General features: G+C 40.6%; 1 protein-coding gene across 1 annotated transcript in view; it reads right to left on the bottom strand.

Annotated features, from left to right (window-relative positions):
* Positions 1-3,618, bottom strand: part of LOC104958463 (serine/threonine-protein kinase ATR-like) — a 6,659-nt gene extending 3,041 nt beyond the window's left edge. Inside the window, exons 1-4 of the mRNA XM_010786204.1 lie at positions 2,709-3,618; positions 2,468-2,610; positions 1,588-1,758; positions 157-367 (exon numbers count right to left, since the gene is read on the bottom strand). Coding sequence (XP_010784506.1) covers positions 157-367; positions 1,588-1,758; positions 2,468-2,610; positions 2,709-3,131 — 948 coding nt within the window. The 5' untranslated portion in view covers positions 3,132-3,618. The remainder of the gene's footprint in view (positions 1-156; positions 368-1,587; positions 1,759-2,467; positions 2,611-2,708) is intronic.
* Between the last annotated feature and the right edge of the window lie 9,608 nt (positions 3,619-13,226).

Raw genomic sequence — 13,226 nt, 5'->3', positions numbered from 1 at the left:
CCTGAAACTCATCCAGTGAGAAACGTTCCGCGGTGCAAAAATAAGTGCGATTAAAATGCGTTAATTTTTTTAACGCGTTAATTTTTGTGTAATTAATTAATCTTAATTAACGCGTTAAAGTCCCGGCCCTAATAAAAATGCATTAATATTGAACACAGCAAACAAAGAATCTGGAATGTTTGTTTCTGTGGGTGTATATTTACTTGTCAGGTAGAGGACAGAGTCCAGGACCCTCACAGTGGCCCGGACAGCAGACTGAAAGTAGTCCTGGTTCGAGGCAGGTAGAGGACCTCTTTCTAAAACCGCCTGACAGCTCTTCAGGGACCTGCCCAGAGTCTCCGATGGCAACCAGAGGAGGGGAGAAGAGCTGTGAAGCAAGAAAGAGATGCAAAAACAAGATCTCAGTCGAAGAAAGACACAAAACTGCAGCAACATAAGAAGTAGGTGTTTGATAGGCAGAACAAATAAACGTAACACAAAAAGTAAGGCAATTTGTGTTTGGTAGATGATTTCAATACTTTTTGGCAACACATCTTATTCCGTTGGCAAGCCTGTTTTCTTATCTTTCCAATGGTACCACATTTGTGAGGAACAAGCATTTGTGGGATGAGCAGCAGAGCTGAGTATGTGGGGTACGCCCATGAAAAGTGGGACAAATCTCCTCTGCCAAAGCCAAACAGCAGCCAATCCTTCTAACATAGAAATCATCTACCAAGCACAAATTCAAGTTTCAAGGCTTCAAGGCTTCAAGGTTCAAGGGGTCTCGTTCCTTCCTATGAGAGCTGCTCATTGGCGCATGAAGACAAAATGGCCCAACTTGTGAGAGAGCGAAACGTCACAGATTACCCATCATGCCTGGCTGTCAGAGCAGAAGAACCCGTATGTGCGCTCACAGAGCATGCGCCCCTTAAGCCCCGCCCCCCGAGCGCCCACTCTCGGCTCAGTAGAATGAATGGAGACAGAAAATAAATCTAGATTCGGCTTTTAGTGCATTTTACAACTTTAAGAACCTAATGATTATAATAAGGGCTATAAAATAGTTCATACTGGGAAGTTCATTTAGTTTAAAAAAAAAGTATCCGCTGATTTACAGACATCTCTTTCCCAATGTTAGTCAATGGGAAAATGTCTTTCTGGGCCCAGTGACGTCACGGACTGATACGGAAATTGTAGAACCGCCGTTTGGACACAACGAATATTTTCATCAGAGTCCAGCGCACTTCCTGGGGGCTTGGTACATAGCTACAGTGTAGTCATGACGATGAACATCTTAGGTCACAGGCTCCTCCAACAGTGCAACACAATAAAAACTGAAAAAATTAAATAGTGCAAGTAAATACAAAAAGAAAAAGGGTAAAAAAGTGAAATGTGGAATAGTGCTATAAGAGTATTAGATAAATAATTTCTGAATTGCAGCCAGATTAATGTTGTGGATGTTGTTTCAAAAGTTCAGGTGTTTAACAGTCTTATGGCCTGTGTGGGCTTGCCTTACCTTTTGTGTTACCTTTAATACTGTGTGTGAGACATGAAAGAAAATATATCGTACGAGCTCTGGAGGGACAGCAGGTGTAAGTGTTTGTGTTTCACCTGGTGGGCGCGGAGCAGAGGGCGGCCAGGTGGAGGATGAGGGCCAGACCCTCGAGGGCGCAGAGGGTCTGTTTGGTTTCGGGGCCGTCAGAGATCAGAAAGGTGAGCAGCTCCTCCAGACGAGAGTTCACCACGGCCCACACATCGCTGCCAGCGCGCATGTCCCCCTCGCTTCAGAAACAGACACGTTATCACAATCAGAAACCCTTCAGTTGTCCCGCAACGGGGAAACGTACAATATCACAGCAGGCAGTGCAGATAAAGCGAGGAGAATAGAGTACTAACTAAGTATGCACACGTTATTAATAACACAATAAGTAAGAAAAACTAAATAGCAGAAGTACACCATATTACCTTTATAACAAGACGTGATGTAAATGGACTGTACTTATATAGCGCTTTATCCAGTCTTTACGACCCCTCAAAACGCTTTACATACTACATGTCCTTCACCCATTCATACAGAGCAGTGTACCTTACTCTAGGAACTAACATTCATACATATTCACACACTGTTGGCCATGCCATCGGTTAAGTATCTTGCCCAAGGATACATCGACATGTTGGCTGCAAGGGCTGGGATCGAACCCACAATTCAATTTATTGCAACCCAACAGAAGTTTCGTGTAAGTTTAGTTCTTTCACTCGTAGCTCGGGCTGCGGGGGTGCTAGAGACGGGAGCACGTTGACACGACCTTCCTAGCCGGAGATATGGCCGCATTTTACAATAAACTTCCGTTGGGTCGCTTAAAAACAAATATCGCAAATCGAATCGCAATATTTGTCCGAAAAATCGCAATTTGATTTTTTCCCAGAATCGTGCAGCCCTAATCACAATGATCTACTGCTCGTAAGAAGCTGTGAAGGTTGCCAAACTCACGCTGCTGATGTTTCGGTTGTTTTGCTCATTAACTTTGGGGCAGATTTGCAGGATTTCTTGGCTGCCGTCTCTCCATCTCCGGCCTTCTGCACCACGACAGCGGCCTCAGCCTTCAGCGCTACTTTGAGAAACCCCTCTGCGCACTGCAAACACAGATATCGTGAGGAAGGTGGAATTTAAAATGATGTAACAACATTTAAAAAAGCATAAAAAGAAGAGAGGGTTTAAAAGAGACTCATACTTCAGCCTGATGTTCCGTTCCGACGGTGCGTGTCAGCGTCCTGCAGACCTCTGTGACTCGCTGCCGTCGCAACAACGCAGCACTTTCATAAACCACTGCACCGGAGAGCAAGAAGCCGAACAGCAAGCAGAGCGATTCGGTAACCTCTGCCCCCAACTTCACATCCGACCCTCCAAGAGTACAAACACACTCGAACATCTGCGAGAGATGGATGGGTTCAAAGTGTGTGTGAGAGACGGCGGGCGTCTGAAACACGCAGCGAGTCAGCTGCAGCAGCTCTCCTGCGTACGGGTCCTTCTCCTCTGAGTTTGCCGAGTACGTGTAGGAGTGCGTTTCCAGCAGGTGAAGGTAAGCCGTGAAGAACTCGTGGCCGCGCATCTCAGGAAACCCTCCAAGCTCCACCAGTCGACTCAACATCACCATGGAGATCTTCCTCAACCTGGTGTTGCCGTTAGCCAGGAAGGAACACGCCGTCTCCCAGGCGACACTGATATCCTGACGGGAGACGACTCCCCGCAGGGCGTCCGTTACGACACCGAGCGCCACCGCAGTCAGCGACTCCAGGGCGGCAGGAGAGGGCAGAACGAGAGGAGAGGGGGTGAGGTAGTGGGAGGAACAGAGGGGGGAGATACTGAAGCACTCGAGCGTTACAGGCCATGGTTTCAGTGTGTGAATACCAAGAGAATACCCATGTCCTGACAGGGTGGAGATGTGAGCGTACAGGACGTTGCTGAGGTCCTGGGACAAGGAGACGAGGTCCTGAGTGAGGCGGCTGCAGATGAAAGGCGCTCTGGCTCTCAGGGTGTGGAGCAGAGAGCACAACACGGCAGAAACTCGCCCGTGGAGGATGTCACAGTCTGGAGCCGCCGCCACGCGAAGCAAGCGCACCACCACCCACTTACTGAAGTCTGTGGAGAGAGGAATGAGGAACAGTCAGAGATGGAGAGGAGAGGAAAAGAGAAAACAATAGATATGTGCATCAGTCAGTCCTCTCAGTAAACACAGAGCTGATTCCAGATCAGATGCACGCTGAAGGCTCTTTGAAAATGTTCTCTCTCAGTGATTGTGATGTTATGTTTGTTTTTCATGTATTGTGTCTTGATTAGGGTTGCCAGAAACTGACCATGATCAAAATCGATGATTCGGCAGCCCTGGCGAATAATAATCGATTATTCGACCGACCCCCCCCCACCCCCCGGAGAGAAAAAAAAAAAACTCAGACAAAAGGAATTCCGTTGTTTGTGTCATTTAACTTCCTTTGGACTTGTAAGTTCGAAGTCGTTCCACGAGGAGGAACTCGTTTTACCTGCCGCTTTGTTCATCTTTAGTCGCACGTGTGAGGGAGAGGGGGGGTGGGGGCGGGGTCGGTGTGTAGCGTGCTGCAGCAGCAGTCTGCTCTGCACGCAGGCTTCCTCCAAGTTTACAGTAAAACAAACTGGTGGTNTGAAGCTCCAACATTCAACTGTATGAACAAGCAATACTTTGAAATGCAAAGAAAATTGTTATTAAAGAGACCCTCGTACACACACACACACACACACACTTTTGCATTTCAAAGTATTGCTTGTTCATACAGTTGAATGTTGGAGCTTCACTGTGCACTGCTGAATGATGTATGTGCAGGGTTTGAACCTTGAAGGCTGTTTATTCTGCTCTGAAATGGAATATATTTGTTAAATATGAAAATGATTTTAGATGTTTTGATTTGATTTCAGATTTGTGAATGGGAGAAGTAGTAGATAGAAAACATACCAAACACTAATTATTCAAAGTGGAGTATTTTATTTTATATACGGTAATACTTAGGAGGCATAGGCCTATATGATTATAATGTTTGACGTTATTGATATTAAAAAAGGGATTTGTTTTCCATGTCATTTGTGTGTTTTCTTATCAGAAAGTGAAGTTATTTATTTGTAAGCTACAAATCCAAATGTTTCCCTCAATGGCCTTTGTGCCCTGGCATGTGGCCTTTGTGNAAGTGGAGTATTTTATTTTATATACGGTAATACTTAGGAGGCATAGGCCTATATGATTATAATGTTTGACATTATTGATATTAAAAAAGTTATTTGTTTTCCATGTCATTCGTGTATTTTTCAGAAAAAGTGAAGTTATATATGTGTAAGCTCCAAATCCAAATGTTTCCCTCAATGGCCTTTGTTCCCTGGCATGTGGCCTTTGTGCCCTAAAATAATTTGTGACACCAAAGGCCAAATGGCCTTGCCCCTAAAATGACGAAGTTCCAAGCCTGGTCATAATGCCCCGGTGCATTAGGCAAGTGTCCATAAAGTAACAGTGTTTCAAATCTGTTCTGGAGGAGCTTCTTAAAGGGCTGTAATAAGCTTACTCGTGTGGGATCATTTGCAATGCTAAATATATTTGAAATCCACCATTAGACACATAAGTATGTATTTCAGTAATTTACCTGTGTACTTGTAAAAGTTATGAAACCTCTTTTGGATGATCCTGTCTGTGAATCCAAATCTGAGCAGCTGTAATTTAGCCATGGTAATCATTTTTGGATTCTCATGTGGTGGTGCCTGGCAGTGTGTTTTCTTTCATACAGATATTTCTGCATCTTGCTGCCAAGAATCTCAGAAATATGGCTTAACATCACACCGTCAATGAATTTCATGCAGCTAGAAGCCAAAAATCCTTAAGACTTGCTTTTGTCACCCTCCAGTATTACCTTAACTATTGATTTTGCGCCATCTTAACACTGTGGAATGAGTGTTGACTAAAGTTTTCAATGAATATAAGGTTATAATTTTAGCTACTTATTTCAATTATATAAACAAATATGGGTATAAAATGTTCTGTCCTTGAATGTTATTCAAACATGTTAAGCTTGTAAGAGTCTTCAGGGAGGTGATTCTGTGGTAAGTGGGGCATAATTACCTCCAATTTGAAGCTTACAGTTTGATGAAATGAGCGTGATTCAGAGAAGTACGGAGCGCTCACACTCTGCTCTCTGCACCTCCATTACGTTTCAGACCTCAAATAGAAACTCAAAAAGGAAAACATAGGAAGGATTTTTTGAACAAGTCATCATATCCGTATTATTTTCAACCACTTTGGTACATGAGATTTGTCTTTTAGGCAAAGTGGCAAAATCGTGATAAAAACATTGTCTTGTGATCACAGTTTTACATTTCTGCAGAGAATATGTTTGTTCAGCTCACTATCTGCGTAAAATGTTAATATTTGGGATGGGATGGTGTGCTTGATGTCTCTACATATCATTAACATAATGCATTACACTATTTATTGTGAGGTTCATCCATAAAGAAGCCTCGATTTACACTTGTCTTATAGGATAAAAGTCGTTATGTCACCTTTATTGTTTTAATTCCAGAGCTGTGCCAAATATGTTTTTGTTTAAACAAAATTGTCACATTTACATTTAATTTAGTTGTCATGAGAACAAGAACCGGGCTGAATACATCAAATGAATAGAAAGGTAAATACAACACTATAAAGGTCGATTCATGACTAAATCTGTGTGTTCACTCAAAGACACAAATATGAATGCATATTATTTTGGTATAATTTATAATGAATATATTTTTTCTTTACTGTGCGCACAATTTGGATACCCACAGTGGGCTATTAAAGGATGTGGTGCACTGATCTCCTGTTGTCACATTGATTCCTCGTTTACCATCAATAAGCTGGTCAGTGAAAAGAGCAGCAAAGAAGACATTTTACCGACTGACGATGTTCCTCTGACAGCACAATTACATTAGTCTGTGGCTTTTTATAGTGCCTGTACCATTAATTATCACTGTAAACCATCAGTGACAGTGATATCTAAATTATTATTATCAAACATCAGAAGAAGGACAATAATTAATTTCTAGTGTTCATATTGAAAAAGACTTCACCAAGTGCTTGACAAATGATGAATGAAACATAAATGACAAAGCAACATTAAAGCTTTCATGTAGGCTAATATTAAGACAACATTAAATGCATGACTCAATATAAATAAAGTTTATACACTTGCAAATAATATAAATAAACTGGTCAATCTAAACATGAGCTATCAATCACTGCACTTTTTTTTTTCTTTTTTTTTTAAAGGCCTTTTAATATTGAGGAAATAGCATCTGCATTTTGAGCAGACAAGTCCTTTATACAAATAGCCCTGGGAATAAAACATATATCATGCCTCTAAAACACAGAGTTTGTAACAGATTATTTCTGAGCCAGATTACATTCACTTGACCACTGAGAGTTCCCTCTCGAAAAGAGAAGCTTTAAATTAGGTATGTTACATAAAGAGAAGAGGCCTGTGTGTGCAGATTTGACAGTCCTCCCCTGAAACTGTGCAGCCGTAGAAAGGGAAACGAAAAATGTCAAACCATAGATCTTCAGTTTAACTGGCTCTGCAGCTGAAGTCTTCACCGAGCGAGTGGCTCACTGATATTTGTGAGCTGCCTCTCTGTGAAACTGCCTCTGCCTCGCAGGTGACCTTCCAATGTCTATTTTTGTCAGGTAATGGCTGTCATTATTAATGCTGTTTGCTTTACATTGCTTCTACTGCAGCCTTTTTGGCTTGGATAGAGACGTTTACACAACAGAGGCGCGGCGCGGATCGCGGTGAATCTGACCGGTATCCATGGAGCGGCTGATGGATTGTCAGGTTAGCCGTGTCTTGGTACAGAGAGGAGGTGGAGGTGCCGTCCTAACGGAGCGAGCTCCAGCGCTTCCAGCTCCCTCTTGATTGCCTGACATTCTTTATCAACAGTCATGTATTTCTGTTCCCTTGGCAACGGTTTCCTGCCGATACAAAGAATAAGGTTTCACCTTGAAAGTTTAAGACTGTGGTTGGCAGCCTCAGTGTTTTCATTTACGTGCAGCTGCACCATCATTTTCAGCAGGAAACTAGAGCTTTTATTTTCGACCCTTCCCTGCACTGCCCTACATTCAGGTCATGACATTCTTTTATAAATTCATCTTTTACACTTCTAATCTGTGCTACAGAGCTACTTCATTATGGTTTAACAGGAGGGCTGTATATGTTTTTTTTTCAGAGGGAGGTCTCAATCTCTATTACTCTCAAAAGGTATAGGTTATAGGGTAACTGTAATTTAATTTGCTTTTAATATATAGAGAACTAATGCGACTTTGAGATAAGGCTCTCTAAAGCAGCCTTGGTTTAAGATTTCAGTGACATTTCTTTCCCATTTTGACCTTTTTAGGATGGTAATAGCAGATCACACAATGTAATTCAAATTATGCCATTAACTTCCCGACTCGCACTGACGTGAATAAGCCCTGAGTTAAATGGAACAATGTTATATTCCCTGGCAGCGCCTCATCAGCACAGTGTTGGTTTCCAGCTATTTTTCATTTCACTTCCATTTTCTGGAGAATACTGTAGCTGTTATTGTCTAGCAAAAAATAATGTATTAATCTTCATTTGTAGCTTGAAGAAAGAAAAAATATTCGGCAACCATGTGTTGCTTTTTCGTATAAATATATTTTTGCAACTGCTTGTAAAGTTTGATTTCTAATTGACTGTTTTTTGTTCGGCTGGAAAGTTCTTGTGACCTTGTGTCAACTCAATCAGGAATCCAAGCTGTCGTTTTTGTGTGTAACATTGGATTTTACTTACAAATATAATTATACAGTATGTAGCACAAATTGATTGTATACCATTTCTGTCAATCATGTTGGCCTATTCGATAATTATGGATGTAAAACACCAATTTTAGCATCTGTTCTGCTCATGTCAAAGGTTAGCATGAGCTACATATCATATAGAGGGGGGGGCTCACCAACAGAAAGAAACTATTTGAACATCAAGACTGGCTCACATGGCCTGGTAAACATCATGGGTGAAAGGTTTTATAACATTCACTTACAGCGGCCGCACCTCAGGCGCACTCATGTGCACAGCCTGAGCAGTGAGAAGTCTGCAGTAACTGTCAAAATAAAATAAATGTGAGGAGACACATACAGCTATGTTTTAAGGGCTTTGGGCTTTGGAAAAACGGCTCAGGGTAAAGCAGGATGTTTCTGTTCATTCATAAGAAAATACAACCCAAAGATAACAAAAATGGTTTTCCTTGTCCGGTGATTTACAAATAACTCCTCTATATATACACAACTGAAATCCTCATCTGACAGTATTCTGTATGACTGCACTTTCTTTGGCTACAACAACAACACAGCTGATGTTGGCTGCTTCAGTGTTTCCTTTGGGTTGACTGCTTTGCGGCGGCAGATGGACCACCACACCAAATGTTGCTCTCAAATTAGACACTTGGTTTCTTTAAAGTCTCTTTTTTCTGGATTCATTGGATTCAGATGACAGTTCTTATTTAAAAAGTGTCACTTGTTACTTTAAAGCTGGTTTGGCTGTAATTCCTTTATTTTCCTTCTTCCAAAAAAGACACCTTAAATCCTTCTGCTTTAAATGGCAACTCCATAAATACAGTTTATATTACTGGTTGAATTATATCCTTTCCTGTGGACTCATTTTACACCTTTGCATGCTCCTCTATAGTTTACTTTGGCTATTATTTAGAATAAGATGCAACATTTCCAGTATCAAGGTGGAAACTTTACATTGGAATTTGTCAGTAATTAACGCAATTAAGATGAATAAAATGGATAACAAGGGGTTCTTAACTAAGGCTATATTTGCCAAACCATATGTGGATAGAAACAAATATCTTGCAAAACCTCTTACCATAGCTAGCAAAAGCAGCCATTGCAAAAATTCAGACCACGACCAAGATTGCTGCTGCAAGGGTTTTTAACAAAAAGCGAGGGGAAATTCATTCATTGGAAAGGGCTCCATCCTTCCTAGAATAAGTACAAGGTCTGTCAACATTCGTGATTAATTGTAAAGCACGTTTATGTAGGCGTTCAAAGATCCATTGTCTTGTATGTAATTATTTTCAAATAAAATAGTTATTTTCAGAGTAACTGCACATCGATATAGGAAATGATGTGACAGAAGGCAGCCTCAAGATGAATGACATCCTGGAGTCAGTCTGTGAATACAAAGTGGATTATATGTGCCGTGAGGTGTGAAAAGGTGGTAAATGTGAGCCGCAGCTGGGTCACTGCGAGGGCCAGGGTGAGAAAATGCCATTCAAGCGCTTGAAAATATGATTCTCACTCTAGGGGAGATTTATCAAGGCAGCATTGATTGGGGCTGTGTTAGGAAAGGTGACATGCACAACATGCTGAAACAAGCATCTTCTCAGCCCAGAGCGGCAATTCCAATATTTCATCTTGATCTCTTTCCAATAGGTAGCCGCAAACCACAAACATGGACACACCTGATTTACTGCTTCTTAAACGTATAATTATAAGTGTTCAAAGGTCAAATCTCTCATATGATCATTTGGGGAGTGTCTTATGGGTCAAAATCCCTCATGGAAGATGTGAATTTTCATTTTCTCTATTCAAGGGGTCATATTGATTATTGTGGATGTAATCAGCGGTGTTTGCAGTGGGATTAGTGCAGACGAACCATAAAGCTTTGCTGCAACGCTGTCTTTATTGTTCCTGTGTAGTTACGAGATCCCATTATCAAAACAACACCTTTCACAAAGTTCAGTTTATCAGATGATGTCACTGAGGTATTATCAGTTATAACCCCGGAGGACCCGAGAAATAAGCAAGAGCCTCTTGCCAAACGTTTCCACATTTGAACCTGGCTGTATTTATAGTTTAATCAGGAGCATAGTGGGGCAAACACACACTTGGGTATGAAAAGTGCATGACTGGTTAGTTTAATGACACACGATGCACATGCTGGATAAATATTATATTAAAAGTATTTTCCTGTCAAGGTGAAAGTCAAATTAAGACCATGTTTTTCTCTTCAAAAAATGTATGTGACCATGATCATATTCTGTTAATTTGTGAAAGGAAGGTATTTCATTACCCATACCTTTATTTCTATTCACATTGCATTCTATTATACTGCTTGGTCTGTGGCGTTTAAAAGATACGTTTGTTTTTAAATTATATTTATCAGGTAGTCAGACTTTACTCCTTATTATGGAAAACGCATTGCAATGTAACCAGCATTCATTTATACAAGGCTCAAGTTGTGTTATCCTTTTCTTAGACCCAACAGATTTATATGCATGAGCGGGGCAATTAAATAGTAATATGTGGACAATTAAATTAAATGGCACTAATTGCTTCAATCATCAGCTCTCCATTCATTTCTTTTAATAAAGCACCATGGCCGTGAATGTATTCCTCATCTGTTACGGGTCTAATGGCAGCAAAACATCTCCATTAGCAGTGTCTTTGAGCCACAACATGTGCAGTTTGTGTCCGTTTGCTTGTCATTTGCAGCCTTTATGTCCGCCATATCCGAAATAACCGTTCATGCCAATAAAATAATGTAACTTTTAAAAAGATTGGAGCTTTCCAAAGCTTTAAAAAAAAAATTCTATTAACAATATGTAATCCAGTATACTACACTAACAAGGGTACATGGGACACTTTTTTGGTAATCCCCTCATTTCCTGTAAAGTCACATCTTATAATCAGTTAATCAGAAAAGATTACATCGAAAACATGAATCATATGATACTGATAGTGTCTTTTGTGTTTTTTTAACATCATATTTTGTAAAAGGTTATTCATTGTATGATCTAATTGAAGGTAGGATTTGCTTTAGTTTAGGAAGCCTACGTCCATTTCAAAAACTCCTGCTATCGAGATCATGTGTGCTCCAAGTGCTGCCTGTAAGCCATCAGACATCATTTACCGAAACACCATTTGATTCATTACTCAGAATAGGTATCGCATTCATCTCTGTGAGTTATATGAAATGGTCAGATAGTCATCACCGACACCTGGAAAGCATCAGTGCGCTATCATTTACTTTATATAAGACCTTTCCATCTACGTTGTGGAGATAAATAACAGCCGTGACACCAGATTTCAGAATAGAGTGCTTTAGAACTTCTACATAGGAGCTGGGAGAACTGGTTTATGGTACAATGAACATAACTACAGGAAACAACTTGGACACAAAGGAGGGAGAGAAAAAAGGTCGTAAATGGGACTGATGAAGTGCATTGATTGGTCAAGTATTACAATGACTGAATTAGATAAACTGATCTTAAAATTAATTAAGGACTGTTCCACTCTGCCTTTATAAAAAAAAATACCTCATTCCTTTTTTAATTCAAGGCATCTTATCTTATATAACTGCAATATCTGTTCTGGTCTTTACTTTTTAAGATTTTTGTAAATCCAATTTCATTTCATTTTATGTAAAGCACTCTGAATTCCCCCAGTTTAAAAAGTGTTATTCAAAACAACATGTCCTTGACTTCTTAGTTGCAACCAGTAACATTCCTCAACTGAATTTTTAGACAAACGGTGTGTGTGTGTGTGTGTGTGTGTGTGTGTGTGTGTGTGTGTGTGTGTGTGTGTGTGTGTGTGTGTGTGTGTGTGTGTGTGTGTGTGTGTGTGTGTGTGTGTGTGTGTGTGTGTGTTAAACTCAGTATAATGTAACAACACGTGAATACAGTCTCACATATGCACGCTGGGAGGTAACATGTTGCCAATATGTAAGGTAGATTTCCACTATAAACTCCAGTAAACACAGACAGCCAACGAAGAGATTTTCAGCTCTCAGGGGAGCGAGCGACACACAAACTGCTCTCTGCAGCCGAAGATGACAACTTAATGAAAACCACCCGCTGGTGATGGGGGCCGCATGTCCCCCTCTTTGATGACTCAAGTGCCTCGCTTTTTGCACAGAGGATGAGGTTAGCATTCCCTGTGCCTCCTCTCCCTAGTTTTTAGTTTACCCTCACAGCCAGCGTTCAAAATTACACTCTTTTTTATCTTTTCATTTATCATTTATTTGATTTAGTTATTTCCTTTTATTTCATCCCTTCAAATATAAATGAAATACTTTGCCGGGGCGTCATGGTTCAGCAGTCCTGTGGATTGCCGTATGGAGTCCAACAGCACATCCTGTCCGTTATCGCTGCAGACATTAATCCCCTGAATTCCAGGCTCTCAAACCTCGCCTTGGACAAATGAAAGTAGGGATGATAAGGATGTCCCGAGAGAATCGTGCTTACTCGGAGTCCCACTTCTCCCACTGCTATTTTAACGGCATGTAATCAAATGGGAAAGTGAATGGGAAAAGAGGACGTCTGTGATTTTTTTCCTGTCTGGACTACCTGTGAACTTTCCCTGTCAATCTACTATAGCCTGAAGAAGAGCAACATTATCTGGTTCTGAAATGTGAGAATTAGCTTGCCCTGGTTTATATTAATGTGGATAACACATTTCTGTTTTGGACTGTCAAATGGAAGAAAAATCCAATCCAAAAATTTCACATTGGGCAATTTAAATGTTTCACAATTTCTATAATATTTAATAGCTTTATAAATTATTAATTTCCAACCAAGGGATCGTGATTCCCACAAGGGAAGCGACATTTGTGTTTTTAAAAAGAAACCAGAATAAATGTGTCACATCAAATTAAAGTTGACTTTTTCCATACTTCCC

Source organism: Notothenia coriiceps, unplaced genomic scaffold, assembly GCF_000735185.1.
Source record: "Notothenia coriiceps isolate Sejong01 unplaced genomic scaffold, NC01 NC01_scaffold00028800, whole genome shotgun sequence".
Classification (NCBI taxonomy): domain Eukaryota; kingdom Metazoa; phylum Chordata; class Actinopteri; order Perciformes; family Nototheniidae; genus Notothenia; species Notothenia coriiceps.
This window is presented reverse-complemented; position numbering and strand designations above follow the sequence as displayed.